The sequence below is a fragment of the Eptesicus fuscus genome, chromosome 5 (assembly GCF_027574615.1).
Source record: "Eptesicus fuscus isolate TK198812 chromosome 5, DD_ASM_mEF_20220401, whole genome shotgun sequence".
Classification (NCBI taxonomy): Eukaryota; Metazoa; Chordata; class Mammalia; order Chiroptera; family Vespertilionidae; genus Eptesicus; species Eptesicus fuscus.
This window is the reverse complement of record NC_072477.1, coordinates 23461008-23479214: the sequence shown is the minus strand read 5'-3', so window position 1 is coordinate 23479214 and position 18207 is coordinate 23461008. Positions and strand designations below refer to the sequence as shown.

The following is an 18207-nucleotide window of genomic DNA, read 5'->3' as shown; positions in this document are numbered from 1 at the left end:
TCATGGCAGTGATACCCTGAAGCTTAGTCACAGCTGCTTCCTGTAGAAGGAAACATGATATTCCATTTTACCTCACTACAGCTCTGGTGTGGAGGGCTGACTGACTATGTGTGGGATGAGGGCAGGGGTACTGAGGAGGACATGGTGCACCTAACTCATGCAGATAGGAAGATAATTTGATTTGTGTATCTGTCAAAGGGATAGGACCTTTAATTTATTCACTAGTCTTGTGTTCCTTTGTAAGATGACAGTTTTCACTTTCTCTGTTTATTGTATCTCAGACACTATTAAATACCTTACGTATATTCTCATTTAATACTTAATTCAGTGTCACATTCATAAGGACTCCATAAATATTAAGATTCTAAGGTTGTTTTGGGGGATAAAGGTGATACTCTGCATTAAAGTTATTAAGTAGTTGTATAACTAGTTCTGCCTAAATTACTGTATTCTTTTTTTTTAATTACTGTATTCTTTATAAAAAAATTTGCTTCCCTTAGGAAATTGTATTATTTGTAAAGATAAAAGTTAGAATAAAAGTTGCATCAAGAAAATACTGTGGTGTCAGTATTCAGTAAGCCATGAAATTTTGCTGAATTCATTTTTATAATTTACATGTACCACATTTCTCACACTAGACAGATTTCCTTTGTCTTTTTATTGAAAGTAAACGCTTGTCAGTGGGTAGAAGCCCTTTTTATAATAGTCACTATTGTTGGGAGATGCTGATTGCTTATCTTACATATGTTGCTGTTTTGTTTTTTTTTCCTCTCCTAGGTACTTGATGAAGAAGCAGAAGTTTTTATAGTCAAAATGTGGAGATTATTGATATATGAAACAGAAGCCAAGAAAATTGGTCTTGTGAAGTAAAACTCTCTGTACATTTAGAGTTCCATTTCAGATACCGTCTTTCCCATCCTTCAAAGGACCTTGAAAATTTTTTTTGTCTTCAAAGACATTTGTGAGATCTGTAATTTTTTTTTGATGTAGAAAATGTGAATTTTTTTTTTTTGTCCTCCAATTTGTTGATGCCCTGTGTACTCCCTTGGTTGTAAAGACATCCGAATCCTACCTTGGTTTTCTTTATACTCACCAGGTACAAATTACTGGTATGTTTTATAAGCCACAGCTACTGTACACAGCCTATCTGATATAATCTTGTTCTGCTGATTTGTTCCTTGTAAATATTAAAATGACTCCCCAATTCTTTTGCATAATTGCACTTAATATTGAACTGTACTGTATAGGAACCAACATGAACAATTTTAATTGAAAGAATACCAGCCACATCTATTACCCTTACCCCCTTGATCAGAATTGGCAAGCTTTCATGAAGGCATGAAATTTAAAATTAGAGTGTGAAAATTAGGAGACCATCCATTCCTACTGTATCTCTGTATGAATGTGTTTGTGTGAATGTATATATAAAAGTATTTTCCCTAATTTGCTTTGGAGGGCTCCCTTGAACATTTTCTAATTGAAAAATATAATTGTAAAGGAAACATGGTATTGTGCCAATCCAAATGTCTGGGATAATTAGGTTAATAGTCTCCCAGAGCATGTTATTCTCTTATGGCAAGAAACAGTCTGTTGAACAGAATGCGGTTTTCCTGTTAAAGCTGGCTGCTTTAGCCCCTCTTTTACAGGCATGTGATCAGTGGTTCCCCTCCCTCCCCTACTCCCCCAATCTCATTGTTCAGAAATGAGGCAGATCCTGGAGAGCTTTATTTAATGCATTTTTGCACTGATTGGCCCTTAGTTTAATTTTGGTGTGCCCCTTTGCATAAAAAAAAAATAAGCATAAATGAAAAATACTTTTTTAAAAACAAAAGATAAAATTAGGCCATTTTACAGACTAGGAAAGTTTGACAAAATACAATAGAATTTCAGCATGGCATTTTATAAAAGTTTACATCTTATTTTTAAGGATAAAGTAAATCATTTAAGGCAGTTACCACTAATTTTTTGTTTTGTAAAGGCTTTATAGCTTGTGTGTGTGTATGCAAGCACACGCCTTGTTACCTCTGCTCATCAAAGTTTAAAAATACATTGATGGTGTTAGACACACACATGGGGCTTTCTTTATTGTACATCAGAACTTCACCAGGGAGCAAATTTAATCGAAAATATAACAAGTTTTAAACAGTTCTAAATACAAAGTAGGTGCAGCTATTTCATGTCTAAGTATTTATTTAAAGATAAAGATTGGGAATAGGAAGATAAAGCCTAATGGAGCTTGAGTTAGTAGATTTTTTTTTTTTTTTTTTACATCTTAAGAGGACATTTGAAAACACTGTTCTTATTAACATTGGACCATGACATGGTTCCCTTATGTAAATATTTCAGATATTAAAAATGTATATATTTGATCTCGGGGACTCATTCTTTCAGTCTTATTAAATAAGTGGCATGTTGTAATTGTGCGGTGCATACTAGAAACTTGAAATTTTGGGCTGATTTTATTTCTTTTGAGTATTAGTAACTAAAGGTCAAAGAGACCATTTATATTGGATTAATCTAAATGTCTATGGAGATATTCCCTTTTAGTGTTATAATATTTTAAATTCTGGTTTCTCAAGGAAAATTTCAGAAACATGCTTCTTGCCATTTACAAATTCATTTACTAGCTTTTTCTCAGATTGACCCTCAGCCTAACATCTTGTTTGAGCTTTATTATGCCTATTTTCTCTTACCATATTACCACTTCTAAGGCATCATAGTAGGTTGTTTTATTTAGTCAACATTGGCATTAATTTCTTTTGCTCTTGCTCTTTCACTATATTTATCTTAAAAGGCCCATATCTGAAACCCTTGGGGACACATACCATGTACTGAATAACGACTCCAGAGAGATTTGCCTCAGAATCCAAGTTCATACATTAACATTTCTGTAGCAGAGCAGGAATGATCACAGTCACTAGGTTAAAGATCATTAATAGCTTAATGTCAGTTAAAGTCAGGTTTTACACCAAGCTTAAACTTTAAGGTTTTCAGATTTACATGTGAAGAATTGGACATGTATAAACTGCTGGGGTGGGGTATTCAAGTGTTTGGGAGAATACATGTAAAATTTCTCCTGAATTGCTTGAGTTTTCTGGGTTGTCTTTACCATTTGCCCATAATTGAATTTCAGTTTGTAAACCTTGCTTGATCCATATTGCCCAGGTATAAAAAAGTTAGGCAGTTAAAAAACCAATATGCTTTTTTCTCATTTGACCATATACATAAAATAATTTAAAACATGTATGTTAAAAAAACACGTATGTTTATTTACAGGAGGAAAGAAGTTATTTTAACTTTTTAAAAAATGTACTTTTATTGATGGTTTTTTTTTAGAGAAAGAGAGAAGGGATGAGGGAGGGAGACACATCAATATGTTGCCTGCTGTACGCACCCTGACCAGGGACGAAACCTCAACCTGGGCTTATGCCCTGACTGGAATTGAACTGGCGACCTTTTGGTGTCCAGGACAGTACTCAACCAACTGAGCCACACCAGCCAGGGCTGACGTGTTTTCTAAGATCAATCTTTAATGTGCACTGCATCACTTGGAGGAATCTTGTTACAAAAGGGCAGACTCTGACTTAGTAGGGCTAGGGTGGGGCCTGAGGTCGATGATGATGCCAATGCTAAATGAGCCAAGGACTACACTTTCATTAGCAGTTTAAGGTATCTACTCAGTACCAATATTTTATCCTAACAGACTACATAAATGCAGCTTTATTTTCTTTTTGATTTTGAAATACTGATTTCAGAGAGGAAGGGAGAGGGGGGGAGAGAAACATCAGTGATGAATCATTGATCAACTGCCTCCTGTATGCCCTCTACTAGGGATTGAGCCCACAACCCAGGCATGTGCCCTTGACGAATTGAACCTGGGACCCTTCAGTATGCAGGTTGACGCTCTATCCAGTGAACCAAACCAGTGAGGGCTTTTTAAGTAGATTTTTATTTTTATTTTTTTATTTTTTTTAATTTAATTTTATTTTTAAATATATTTTATTGATTTTTAACAGAGAGGAAGGGAGAAGGGATAGAGAGTTAGAAACATCGATGAGAAACATCGACCAGCTGCCTCCTGCACACCCCCTACTGAGGATGTGCCCGCAACCAATGTACATGCCCTTGACCAGAATCGAACCCGGGACCCTTCAGTCCGCAGGCCGACGCTCTATCCACTGAGCCAAACCGGTTTCGGCTTAAGTAGATTTTTAAAGAGGAAAACATTTTTTAGGCAAATCAACATACCTATTCTGTATGTTCATGAATGTAAAGTAATCTCTTCCAAAAATGTTGCCTGAGAACAACTCTAATGTTATAGGCTTCATTCCTAGCCATTCCCAAAACATTCCTCCTTAGAGAACTTTATGTTGTTAATTTGAATCTTGTCATAGTGCTTTCTGATAAACTTCATGTAATAGTAGAAGCTAACGATTATTTTGTGGAGAGGGCTGTTTCAGGTACTTATCAGGCACGGACACTTAGACATGGTGAGGAAAGTGAGGAAACTCAGTCTGAGTCAAAGTGACAACTTATTTTTTTTCTTCTTTCATATGGAGTAAAAAACATTTTTTAATGCAAATAAATGTAAGCCAGGTGGGTATACTAACGTATATATGAGGCTTATTTACCTCGTTCTTTCTAATGAGTTCCATGAATGTTTTCACATCTCTGCAGAAACTGCTGAAAGGTTTTATGTCAAAATGTTTACAGATTTTTCCTGGTCATATATTTTAGCCTTTTATTAATAGTATAAAATTGAGAAATAGTTTTTGCTCAGCAATAGATTGTGAAATTGATTTGTGAATACTACTGGGTATAAAGGATATGAGAAGGAATCCTAAATAGGCAAAGAATCTAGTGTCAAGAAGAAAACTGGGAATTCAGATACGTATTTCTAAACCCAGGAACTGTTATATTAATACTGTAGAGAAAAGTGAGCTTATAATTATTTTTTTAGCTTATAATTATTGATAAATGGGTAGATTTTTTAAATGTTAAATTATTGAAATGTTCATTTGCATTTGAATGCTCATATTTTCATCTTTTAACGATCTTCACTTTTCATTTTATTACTTGACTCATAAAGGCCAAATTAGAAATTAGCAATATAAAATACCCAGTAAGGAAAGATCTATAATAATAAAAGCGTAATATGCTAATTAGACCGACAGGCCCACCTTCCGGACCAAGCCTGGGCTGCGAAGGCCAAGCCCCTTGCACAAATTTCGTGCATTGGGCCACTCGTAATTTCTGTAAACAAAAAGGAATAAACATTCTCAAGCCATGTTGTTTGAATTAAATGACACTCCCAAGTCTGCCACATCACATACTAGAGTGGTAGCTGACCTTTGAGCAACTCCTTGTATGCCAGATAGGTTTCAGAATTACAAAAATAAGCCCATTTCCTGCTTTCTGGGAGCTTACCATTTAGGAAGACTGGTTCTTAATTTGGATCCCAAGAATCCCAGACATTGTTTAAAATGAGGTTTCTCAGGTTTGCTCCACCCATCAGTTTTTTCCCCCTCAATATTTTTTATTGATTTCAGAGAGGGAGGGAGGGAGGGAGAGAAACATCAATGATGAGAGAAAATCATTGATCGGCCGCTTCCTGGGCGCCCCGCACTGGGGACCGAACCCGCATGTGCCCGTGATTGGAATTGAATATGGGACCCTTCAGTCGACTGGCCAATGCTCTATCCACTGAGCCAAACCCGCCAGGGCCCACTCATCAGTTTTGATTCAATGAGGAAAGAGAAGGCACAAGTATTTACAATTTTAATTAGCATCCTCTTGATTGTGGTGCACCTGATTCACATTGAGAAACACTATAAATAGTTAATACAGAGACATGTAAGAAACTTGAGGTTTTAAGATGCCATAACTTGTTGGCTTGGAGAACCACACACTGGGCCCAGCATACCTAGAAACTTTGGTCCTGCTCCAGACCTGTCTCGGATCCTAGACTACCTCGACTCCTGCGGGCACTCTAGGCGAGTTCGTCCAGGTCCTGGTCCGAGGCAACCTTTCCCCCGACGATCCGCGCCCGCACCACCGGAAGCTCCACCCCTTTCCTCTGGTCTCGTCCCTGCCCCCTCTAGAGCCCACCCCTCCGCGGGCGGGCCAGCCCCCAACGACGCCAGAACCGGAAATGACGACAGCGGTGAAGCCTTTTGGGCGGGGCCTGGGCCGGGCAGCTCCTGAGGCCGAGATTTCACATCGGAAACAACAGGCGCTGCTCGCGAAGGAACCTCGGCTGCGGGCGGTCGTAGGAGGCGGCGGCGAGGAGGAAGTAGGTGCGTGATGGGGCGTCCTGGGCGAGAGGAAGGCGCCCCTCATCCGGTGTCGACACGGGTGGCCGCAGGCTCGGCCGGCCCTTTGTCGCCGTCCCGGCCGCGGAGCCGGCGTCCTGGAGGATGGGGAGCGGGGCGCGGCCGGGCGGGGACACTGGAACCCCGTGTGGCAAAGAAAGAGGGGCTGCCCGTTTCTCGGGTTCCGGGCGCAGCGTGCGGTCGGGTCGAAGAGGGGACCTTCGGAGCCTTGGTCCGGAAGTGCCGATTTCTCGAAGATCTCTGAGGGCGCAGGTGCTTGGGCCGGGATTGGCCGTCTCGGCGAGTGGAGCCGGAGAAAGGGGAAGCGCGTAGCGCCCAGCCCGGTTGAGCAACTGAGGAAACTCCACGCCTCCTGCTGACTGTGTCCTGGTCCAGGGGAAGCGAGTGGCACTCAGGGGTAAAAAAGTTCCTTATGTCTCACATTCGAAGCGGACAACAGGGTCTGATGCGTTTGCCTTAGATCGGAACTGTCCCAAGGCATGTATGTCCGATGCCTTGCATGTGTCCTAGATGTTTGTGTTTTCTTCCCGCTCAGATTATTTTCCTTATGTAGGAAAATAACAACGAAATTAAAAGCATCATTTGTCTGTTTTGCACAAGATGAATAACGTATTCAAGGTTCACTGTGGGAGATAGTATGCATAGTGTGCAGAAAACTACATGGCAGAGCACATTGTAAAGGTAAAAACACTCTTGGACGTTTGAGGCAGATGGAGGTCACCTCTGCTTAAGGGAATCTGGGTATTTGAATTATCTTTTGCAGTGGGAAGGCTTTCACCCTTGGAGTTGAAGTGGAGAGGACTTTATAATCACAGGGTGTACTACAAACAGGGGTCCTGGATCGCACTGTCCAGTGAGCCAGTCTGAACATTAAATGGCTGTTATAAAGGAAGATAAAACGGGAAAGTAGATTGGATCCTGTTGCATTTGGCTAATTTCAGTCACCTGCAAAAGCCTATTTCAGTTTTCCTTAACTCATTTGCAGAGTTCAACCAACTTAAGCCCCACCCCCACCCACGTTTAATAACAACCCTTAAACAATGAAAAAATAAGTATTTATTGAGTGCATGGATCATCCCCTCCCCCCCCCAAAAAAAAAATAGACTGTAGAAGTACCATCTGTCATCTAGTTTTCCATTCTACTACTCCTGGCTCTTGGGTAGAAAGCCCCCACAGTTCTGGGTTTCCTTTCTTCTGAATGGACACCATTTACTGCTGGATTTTATGTTAATGGCTGCTACTAGTCCTAAACTGCTGCATGAATTTCCATTTGCGGAGAGCCTGAGGGTTGGAGTTGGTCTCAGAATCATCCTAGCAGAAGAGTTACCAAAGTTTGTGTAGTTCTCTTCCTCCCACTCCAGGTTCCCTTGGCCAGTACTCTCCCACTATTGTGTCAGATTATAGGGCGAGGCTTCTTGGCGATAGATACTGAAAAACCTTTCAGAGACCCCTAATGCTGCTTGTCCGTCCTGTGTTAGATGCCGGGCAGATTTGGAAGGGGATTTGAAAGTGTGGCCCTGTTGTCAGAGCTTTCTTTAGGCACATTCGTCTGGTAGTTGGGGCTAGGATGGATAAGAGAATTGAGGTGGCTTTGCATAATCAAAGGAGATATAATGAGAGTTTGATCTTTGGTGGTAGCAGAGGCTTAGAAAGGAAGAAAAAACATGAACAGGACATGGCAGCCGATTGAGCAAGGAATAAAGTGTCAGGTTCACAAGGAAACTTTAAGTTTGGAAAATGGGAGCATTGATGGCACAAATAAGGAAGTTAGGAGCAAAGAACTATTCTAGAGAGGAAGAGGAGGAAGTCTTTTGGACAGGCCTGGAGCTGTAAACATGAGAGTCACTTAGACTTGCGAGTTGGTGTTGAAGCAGTGGAGGAGACCTAAGGAGAGGAAGGGAGCAGGAGACCCAGGCATACCCTCAGGAACACGTATACTTAGCGGGGTGGCAGAGTGAGAAACCAGCCAGCTGAGGAGAATGGAGTGGCGGGAGGAAAGCCTCTATAGAGTTCAGTGTCACAAAAGCTGAGGGAGGGAGGGAGGGAAGCCGCAGGAAGGAAGGGGTTGTCAGGGATTTTCAGCATCAGGCCTGGTGTATCAGAGAGAACGGAAGACTTAGAGCACCACTGTCCAATAAAAACATAAAGAGAGTTTCAAATGTTAGTTTTAAATTTTCTAATAAACACATTTTTAAAGGTAGAAAGAAATAGGTAAAATTAATTTGAATAACATTTTATATAATTCATTACATCTAAAACATTTTGATTTCAACATGTAATTAATATAAAAAGATATTTGTCTGTCTTTCCCTCTAGAAAGTAAGCTCTTTAAGTAAACAGAAGCGTTTTTGGAATCAGTAGCATCCCCAGCACCTTTCACAGTGTCTGGGTATGTAGAAGAAACCCAATAAGTGTTGATTAAAGGGTATAATGTTTAGTTTTCACAGTTTCTTAAGTTTCTTAAGTTGATCTAAATAAAGCAAAAGAGAGAATGCAAGCTTTGTTGAATATATAGCCAATGATTTACAAATTAATTAGATGTAAGTAGTCTTTTTTCCCCCATTAAGGATAAATTGTATTCTCCCCATTTCCACAGTGAATTTAAGACAATGACTCAGGGTAATCTTATCTTCTATGTAGAGTTATTGAAATTAAATGTTTTTTAGGGGGTAGAGATTCTTTTAAAAATATATTTTTATTGATTTCAGAGAGGAAGGGAGAGGAAGAGAAACATCATTGATTGGCTGCTTCCTGCACGCCCCTTACTAGGGATCAAGCCCACAACTGGGCATGTGCCCCTGACCAGAATTGAACCTGAGACCCTTCAGTCTATAGGCGGATGCTCTATCCACTGAGCCAAACAGACTAGGGCTGATTCTTTATAATTATACAAATATTAATAAGATAGCTCCATAGCTACAATTCTGAGATCCAAAAGCCCCTGAAAAAACTGAAAGGCTTTTCATAACTCATTTGACATTTAACCTGAATCTGTTTGTGTAATTTAAGGTTACTTATATGTTTTACTACATATTTATTAATGTGTTCAATATTGTGGGTCTAAGACCCCAAGGGGTCATTATAAAACATATGGTACTTGCATCATATTACTTTATAAAACCCGAAAAATAATATGAATTCTAAACACATTTAATACTAAGGGTTTCAGATAAAGGATTCTGGACTTGTAAGTTTTTGTTAATTTTTATTCTGAGTCCACATAGCCATTATTATTTAAAAACAATTACGATAACTATATAACAGACTCCCTCAAAACTCAGTGCCTTCGGGCACTCAAGGCTCTGCTTCAAGATGTAGATCCGTGGATCAGCTAGAGCGGTTTTGCTTTGCACGTCCTATTCTGGGGCCAGACCGAAGGGACAGTGGCTACACGTGGTAAGCTCTTCTCAAGGCAGCAGCAGAGGTACAAGAAGGCAAGGCCTACCTACTACACAAGCACAGTTCAAGGTTTGCTTGTGCCACATCTGCTAAGATCTCATTGACCAAAGCAAGTCATATTGTTACTGATGGAAGTGGGTAGAAAATGGTCCACCAGTGGAAGTGGGAGATCCCTTTCTCCACTGGGTGCTTGTGGTCTGGTCCTTATGATATCTTTTTTTTTTTTTTCAGACATTATGTTGTTTTATTTCTAAATACATCAGCACATATTTCCTATAAACAAGACATTCTCATAACTACACACACAGATCAAAATCAGGAAATGTAACACTGATACAGTTCTATCATCTAATCCACAGTCCATATTCAAAATCCTGCCAGATGTCCAAGAATGTCTTTATTATGATATCTTAAGAAAAAGAATTTTCTAAGACTAGCATGGGAGGATGAATGATCTCTATTTGTGTGGAATTACATCCCTGGGTTTCAAAAGTCCTCTTTCCCTTAAAACAGTCCTGAAAGTGTTGTAGCTGGGGTTTCAGCAGAGCTGGAAGCAAAGCCAGTGTCCAGAGTGTCCTTCTATTGTGGAGCTGGGTCCAATGTAACATCAGGCTAGGTATCGTCTACTAGAGGCCTGGTGCATGAAAATTCATGCACTGGAGGGGGGAGTCCCTCAGCCCAGTCTGCCCCCTCTCACAGTCCAGGAGCCCTCAGGGGCGGGAGGTGACCTGGCAATTAGGAGAAGGCGATGCCCCCATCACACCTCTGCTACTGCCAGCAGCGCAAGCCTTGGCCAGCCCTGGTTACCTGAGCCTCGGGCAGCCCTGGGAGGCTGGGCAGCCGACATCCGAGACTTGCCTATTTCTTGGGCTGGCTATGGGCAGCTGGGGGGCTGCGGGGACTGGGCACCACCATCTTTGAGGGCATGGCAGTGAGGTAGTCAATTAGCATATTCCCTCATTGGCTGTGGGCACCGCCATCTTTGAGGGCAGGGCAGTCAATTAGCATATTCTATCCTTATTGGCTGTGGGTGCTGCCATCTTTGTGGTGGTGTGAGGGTCAATTAGCATATTCCCTCTTTATTAGATAGGATTGTGTGCCCACATGGCTGTGAGCCATGTGGACAAATGCAGGGGAGCATGCCCTCTACAACAAGAGAGCCAGGAGCCCAGCGCACAAGAGAGAGTAAACCCCTTTGTTTAGGAGTTGAAATATCTGAAATCTTCCCGCAATTGCAGCGGCCATGCTTACTCTGGCCAATGACCTGTTCCTTCCCTATTTCATCCAGACTTTACTAGGCATGTGTCTATTTGGCCTTTCCTTTGCTCCTTCCTGTTAATTAATAACCAGGTTATTTACAACAGTATCTTTATGATTGTGTCCAAAGACATGGGTGGGTAGTATACTATACCCACCTTGAGGCCAAATCAAGACAAAGAGGCAAGCCTAACATTACTGGAGAGGGGAAGTATATTTTTCTCATGGGGATGCTGGAGTGAATATTTGCTAAATAATAGTCTAATCTACCACAGATGGTTCACAGAAGTGGAGTGGGATGGAAGGAGGAAAAATTCACCAAATAGGCTATATCACTATCCTTGCTCTTTTTAGAGTCTACCACTTTGACAAAGCCTGTTGTAGGGATGGGGAAATTATTTGCTCTTAAAATTCAGAGGAGTCTTTTCAGGATGTATTTCTAAAACTTTAAATTAATTTCAAATTATTTTTATAAATTTTAGAGATTGGTTGCATTTATTGTTGGATGTGCGCCTCTAAAAAACAGAGGGTCTCTATACCCATCCATATAATCAGAATTTGGGCTGCCTGTCCAGGAAGAAGCTGTCAAAGTAAAATTAAGCCAGTGTTGCGCAGTTGGTTGAGCATCGTCCCATGAACCCAGAGGTTGCCAGTTTGATTCACAGTCAGAGCGAGCACATGCCCGGTTGTGGGCTCAGATCCCCAGTACGAGGTGTGCCAGGAGGCAGCTGATCCATGTTTCTCTCTCATCCATATTTCTCTTTCTCTCTCTCTAAAAATCTATTAAAAATATTAAACTATCAAATTAACATTAAGGCTGATTAATTGTGTGGAAAAAGAATAAATCACAAGCTTATTGACATTTGAAAACTTCTTAGCATTACAATACAAAGACACTTCTAAAAAATCGTTTTGGTCATTTTCTAAGTGAAGGAGAAACTAATCAAGTGGCTAGAATCATTAAAACAAGCCGCAAGCCCTTTGCTTTCGAGAAGATCATGATAAAATGTCTCCATGAAGATATTTGTTTCTGTGAAGTCAAATTTTGTTTACATTTATCTCTGAGAGTAAAGAAAGAAAATGGTATCAGTAATTAAGTAAGCATGCTATAAGACTTTGAGGTTTAGTTGTTACCAGGATGTAGTGAAAGAAACGCACTTTTCTGTTGGTGCTTCCTTAAATGGGATTTTTTATAAACTTATTTTCAATTCTAAACATTGCTCCTGTGATACTTTTTCAGGTGCTAATGGATAGAAGATTTTCTGTTCAGCACATCTAAGTTTCTATATTATTTGTATCTTCTTGTTTTTAGTCTCTTCGTATATAGAAATTATAGTTGCCCATCAGAAAAGGATTTCTTTTTCCTTTATCTGATTGAACAAGTGTATTGAGGAAAAGGAAATGGATGGCAGTGAATTCAAGTATGCTCTATCAGTCTCAGAAAAATCTTTAGCAGGTGGCCAGAGAGAGAAAACACCAAAATCCACCTCTGTCCCTACTCCCACTCCCTCTGCAATCCAGGTCACATGAAATATTCTCATTCCCAACAACTATCTTTTCTTGTTCTCAGGGCACTGCTAAGAATGTTATAAAGTCCACTAGTGTCATCTGCCACGCTGCTTTAACAGTGGGGTCATTGGCCTTCTCCACGGAGTCATCAATTGTTTCCAGCTGTTACTGGATCAGAATCAAATCTGCCTTTGCCTGCTCCTTTCTTTGTCCCAACAATGTTCGTTTGTTCACCAGGCTGACTGAAGACCTAGCTTAACCCTGTTGTCTGTCTCTTCTTCATATTGAGCTCCATGTACAGAGCAGCTCTTGCGGGGAGGGTTGCCTTGTAGTGTTTTGATCTTCAGAGCATTAGTGGAAGCCTGTGCTTTCTCTGGGTGAACTGGAAAAACCTGGACTGGGCATCAGAAGACCTGGGTTCTGGAACTGGTGTTATTAACTTCATAATCATGCACTGGCAAATTCTTTTACCTTTCCTGAGCCTTAGTTTTTCACATGTAAATGTGATGGATGTGCCTTTGAAAATAGTACTGGGATGTGCTAAAGTGATTACTGTATTGTTGATTTTTGCAAGATTTGTCTGAGAAAGCTCCAGTATGATAATCAGTTTGTATGGTTTCTTCTAGTAGCTGAACAGATCCTATAAGCATAAGGCTAATAATGGAAACTTGTTCAAACAACCATATTTTCGCCCAGCTGGTGTGTTCAGTGGTTGAGTGTCGATCCAGGAACCAGGAGATCATCAGTTTGATTCCAGGTTTGGGCTCGATCCCTGGCAGGGGGCATGAAGGAGACAGCTGATTGATGTTTCTATGTGTTTCTGCCTCTCCCTCCCCCTCTCTCTAAAAACAAACAAATAAATAAAAATACAATAAAAAATAAAATGGCTATATTCTCATTATAGCTTATCTTTTTTTTTTTTTTTTTTTAGTTCTCACCTGAGGATATGTTTATTGACTTTAAAAGAGAGGAAAAGAAAGAGAGAGAGAGAGAGATTGAGATTGAAAGAAATAAATCAATGTGAGAGAGAAACATCGATCTGTTGCCTCCCATACATGCCCCGACTAGGGCTCGAACTTGTGTGCCACACTGTTTTCCTATGTGGAATGGGTAAAGTGAACATATATAATTAAATCTCAGTGTCTGTCTTTGAGTTTTGATATAAGTAGATAGCCAGTAAACTGCTATTTAGTGAATGGATAATCACTTCTTGCTCTCTTTTTTTAATATATACTAGAGGTCCAGTGCACGGATTCGTGCACATTGAAAGGAAATTAATTAGAAGGTGGCCGGCAGGGTGGGTCTGGGCGAGATGGGCTGGACACGCCCTGGAGCCAACCTTCCTCAGTCCCTCCCCTGGGGCGGGACCGGGGCTCGAAGGGCATCTGTGGAGTGAGGGGGGTCCCTCCGGCAGTTGGGGTCCCTCGGCCTGGCCTGTGGAGATCGGGCTGAAGCTGGCAGTGCAACATCCCCTGAGGGATCCCAGAGTGCGAGAGGGCACTCTGAAAAGTTGCTGTCGCTCAGCAGCTCCTGTGTTGAGCGGTCTTCCCCCTGGTGGTCAGTGTGCATTGTAGCTACCAGCTGGTTGGCCAGTCGCTTAGCCTTTTATATATATAGATATAGATATATTTTATTTTTTAATTGATTTCAGAGAGGGAGAGAGAGGAAGAGAGAGAAACATCAATGATAAGACAGAATCATTGATCAGCTGCCTTCTGCACACCTCACACTGGGGATAGAGCCCATGACCCGGGCATGTGCCCTGTCCGGGAATGGAATCACCTCTTGGTTCATAGGTCAACGCTCAACCACTGAGCCATGCCAGCTGGGCTTTTCTTCTCATTTTTACCTGTAAATGTAATACACTTTATTTACTTTTGCACATTGCTCGCTCTTGCCCTTTACTTTCATTTGGCTAACAATGTCTTATTTACTTGATTTGTTTCTGAAGGATCATATGAGAATATTAATGACAGATTTCTAAGGATTTTTCTATAATAGAGCTATACTTTCAATGATTTGGTCTAGTCTTCAGAATAGTCAGTGGAGGTAATCAGTTGCAACTTTTTCTCTTTGCCATCCTCTGGCATTTCTGGGTTAGCTGAGGTGGTAGGTGCTGTACTAAATGTATTGTGGAAAAGAAGGGAATAACATATGCTCTGTTTGCTGATCATTAATACATTCATGTTAAAATTTTAATTAGATAATTAACTTTTAAAAATCTAGAAGCATAGTTCAGAACATTTACTTTGAGTACTTAGAAAATATAACTGTTCTGTTAGAATCCACTCCTCTTTTGAGTAAACTAGCATACTATTGCTAATTTTTAATTTTACCCATTTTAAAAGACAGGACCAATAGTATGAGTAACCCTAGATATAGGTTTATTCCCACAAAAATCAATTAAAAATTTTTTTCCTATTGATTTTTTTTTTTTTTTCCAGAGAAAGTGGAAGGGAGGGTAGAGAGGGGGAGAGAGAGGGAAACACTGATGTGGGAGAGACACATCTCCTGCATGCGCCCCCGGACCCGCAACCAGGTATGCACCCTTGACTGGGATTTGAATCCATGACCCTCCCGTGCACAGGTGGATGCTCTAAACACTGAGCCATGCGGGCTAGGGTCAGTTTAAATTTTTAATTGGAGTATATAGAAATGTGCTCACAGATCATAATGTGTACAGTAGGTGTCCTCAAACTACGGCCCGTGGGCCACATGCGGGTGTTTTTGCCGTTTTGTTTTTTTACTTCAAAATAAGATACGTGCAGTGTGCATAGGAATTTGTTCATAGTTTTTATTTTAACTATAGTCCGGCCCTCCAACGGTCTGAGGGACAGTGAACTGGCCCCTTTTTAAAAAGTTTGAGGACCCCTGGCATACAGCTTAGTGCATTTCACAAGACTTAAACCTCTGTGTTACTAGCACTCAGATCAAGAAACAAAACATTAACAGTCTCCTCCAAAGTTTCCTATGTATCCCCTTCCAGTGAATAACCCTCATAAAAGTAACCATTATATCTATTTTTATTTACTTTATTTTAAAGGAAATTTACATTAATTATGTCTTACTAAATTAACATTAATTTGCAATCCCCTGATCCCAGGCCAGCTAACTGTGGCCCAAAATTGGAGGGGAGGAGAAAGATAGGCATGGATACATGGAAGCATGAAGGATAGAAGGGAAAGGATACCTTCATTAAAAGTTCGTCATGCCCTGGTCAGTGTGCTCAATGGTTAGAGCACCCACCCCCTGAAGGGTCTCGGGTTTGATTCCCGGTCAAGGGCGCATACCTGGATTGCAGGTTTGATCCCCTGCCTTGGTCAGGGCATGTTCGGGAGGCAACCAATGGATGTGTCTCTCACATCGATATTTCTCTCTCCCTCTCTCTCCTCCCCCTCCCCTTCCACTCTCTCTAAAATTTGGTGGGAAAAATATCCTCAGGTGAGGATTAACAACACCAAAAAAAAACATTGGTCATGATTTGAGTGAGCCAAATATAGGTAACTAAGGGATAATTTGAACTTGATACCTTTACTAGAAGAAAAAGTTACTTCAATATGTGTTGTTGTTTTTTTATGAAAAACCATTATAATAAAAATAGTGGAGAATTTAGGGAGTAGAGGATCCTGAAAAGTGAAAATGGAACCAGATGTTGATGTTGACAAAATTGCTTTCATGTAAATATGTACATGGTAATGTTATTAGATACTGTATATGAATTGGAGTTCTGCTTAGGTTTGTGAACAGATTTTTTCCCTTTTACATTTTTGAAGACTTTCTATGAAGAGGAAAGTTAAAATAAAGAATTGGCTGGTGGAAATTAAGGTGGACAGGCAAATAGGAATGTGTCCCTCAGAAGAGTGAACTCTGGGACAGAGTGATACATGTAAAGCAGTGATGGCGAACCTATGACACGTGTGTCAGCACTGACACGCGTAGCCATTTTTGATGACACGCAGCTGCTGAGGCGGCCGCATGCCGAGGATGAAACATTTGCGAAATAATGTTTTTTCCTCAAAGTGACACACTACCCGAGTTATGCTCAGTTTTTTGGCGAAGTTTGACACACCAAGCTCAAAAGGTTGCCCATCACTGATGTAAAGAAAGCTGCACTTGGATACAAAGGAGAGACCTGAGGCTGGGAGTCAGAAATCTTTTATTTTTGTCCTGGTCTGACCAATTGTGATTTTTAACCAAGTCACTGAACTTGGGCCCCTTCTGCTTTTTAAAAATATATATGTGTTTTTTAAAAAATAGGATTTTATTCATTTTAGGGAGAGGGATAGGGAAAAACATTGATCAGCTGCCTCCTGTATGCCCTGAGCCCATAAACCAGGCATATACCCTGATGGGAATCGAACCAGTGACCTCTTAGTTCATGGGTCGATGCTCAAGCACTGAGCCACCCTGGCCGGGCATAAAAAATGTATGTTGCCCTGCTTTGGCCCAGTGGATAGAGCATCGACCCACAGAGTGAAGGGCCCCAGGTTTGTTTTTTTTAATTTCTTTATTGGTTAAGGTATTACATATTTGTCCTCATCCCCCCATTAAGGGCCCCAGGTTTGATTCCGGTCAAGGGCACGTACCTCAGTTGCAGGCTCGATCCCTGGCTCTGGTCAAGGTGCCTGTGGGAGGCAACCAATCGATGTGTCTCTCACATGGATGTTTCTGTCCCTCTCTTCCCCTCCCTTCCACTCTCTTTAAACAAAACCAATTGAAAAAGATCCTCTGGTGAGGATAAATAAATAAATGGATGTTACCTGTTACCCTGCCTTGGGCAAAATTAAAATCACCAAACAACCCTGGGTAGTATGGCTCAGTTGGTTGGATGTTGTCACATTTACCTAAAGGTTGCTGGTTCCATTCCTGGTCAAGGCACATTCCTGGGTTGCTGGCTTGATCCCTGATTAGTGGGTGTTCCGGAGGCAGTTGATCGATATTTCCCTCTCACATTAATGTTTCTCTCTCCCCCTTCCTGTCTCTTAAAAAAAAAAAAAAAAAGGAAAGAAAGAAAAAAAGAAATGATTAGAACATTCTTTAAGACTATTCAGTTCCCTTTGTTCTAAATCTGACATCGTTGGTTATCTTTGTGATTTAAAAATACTTTTTTCTCAAATAGATCTACTCATTACCAAAGAGGTATCTTGAGCTGATAAAGGTTTGTCAGTTGAGCCCTGGCTAGTGTTGCTAAGCAGTGAGAGCGTTGGCCTGAGCATTGAAGGGTCTCGGGTTCGATTCCCAGTCAAGGGCATGTACTTGGGTTGCAGGTTCCATCCTGGCCCCAGTCAAAGCATGTGCCAGAGGCAACCTGTTGATGTGTCTCTCTCAAATCAATGTTTCTCTCTCTCTTTCTCTCTCTCTTCCTCTGTCCCTCCCTCCCTACCTTTTACTCTCTCTAACAAAGCAATGGGAAAAATATCCTCAGGTGAGGATTAACAAAAAAAAAATTTTAAAAATGTTTATCAGTTGAGGGTCATGGCAAATGAATAAATGTGTGGCTTATAGATTGGTCTTTTAAGTACTTGATTGGTGTGAATGGATTTACTAGGATTTGACCAACTCTGGGTAACCTGATAAAATCCTATTTCAGACCTAATCCAGGAGTCTGCAAGTGACAGCAGCCTGTGAGGTCCTTAGGAAGCTCAGCCTGGAGGAGGACACATGAAAGAAAGGTTGGTTTCACCTAATGTAATTTATGAAAGTGTTTAAA

At 40.9% G+C, this 18207-nt stretch overlaps 2 protein-coding genes across 9 annotated transcripts in view; both read left to right on the top strand.

Annotated features, from left to right (window-relative positions):
* The window catches only part of RBM25 (RNA binding motif protein 25), a 43423-nt gene extending 42217 nt beyond the window's left edge, over positions 1 to 1206 (top strand). For all 3 annotated transcript variants that reach the window (XM_054715943.1, XM_008138866.3, XM_054715944.1), the window contains one exon: positions 778 to 1206. In XM_054715943.1, coding sequence (XP_054571918.1) covers positions 778 to 870 — 93 coding nt within the window. In that variant the 3' untranslated portion in view covers positions 871 to 1206. The remainder of the gene's footprint in view (positions 1 to 777) is intronic.
* Positions 1207 to 6155: 4949 nt separating this feature from the next.
* Positions 6156 to 18207, top strand: part of PSEN1 (presenilin 1) — a 67466-nt gene continuing 55414 nt past the window's right edge. For 4 of the 6 annotated variants that reach the window (XM_008138865.3, XM_054715939.1, XM_008138864.3 and 1 more), the window contains exons 1-2: positions 6156 to 6296; positions 18088 to 18169. The gene's annotated coding sequence lies outside the window, so the exon portion shown is untranslated. Of the gene's footprint in view, positions 6297 to 6885; positions 7014 to 18087; positions 18170 to 18207 lie in introns of all 6 variants that reach the window. The other 2 variants (XM_054715941.1, XM_054715940.1) reach the window with 2 other exon arrangements.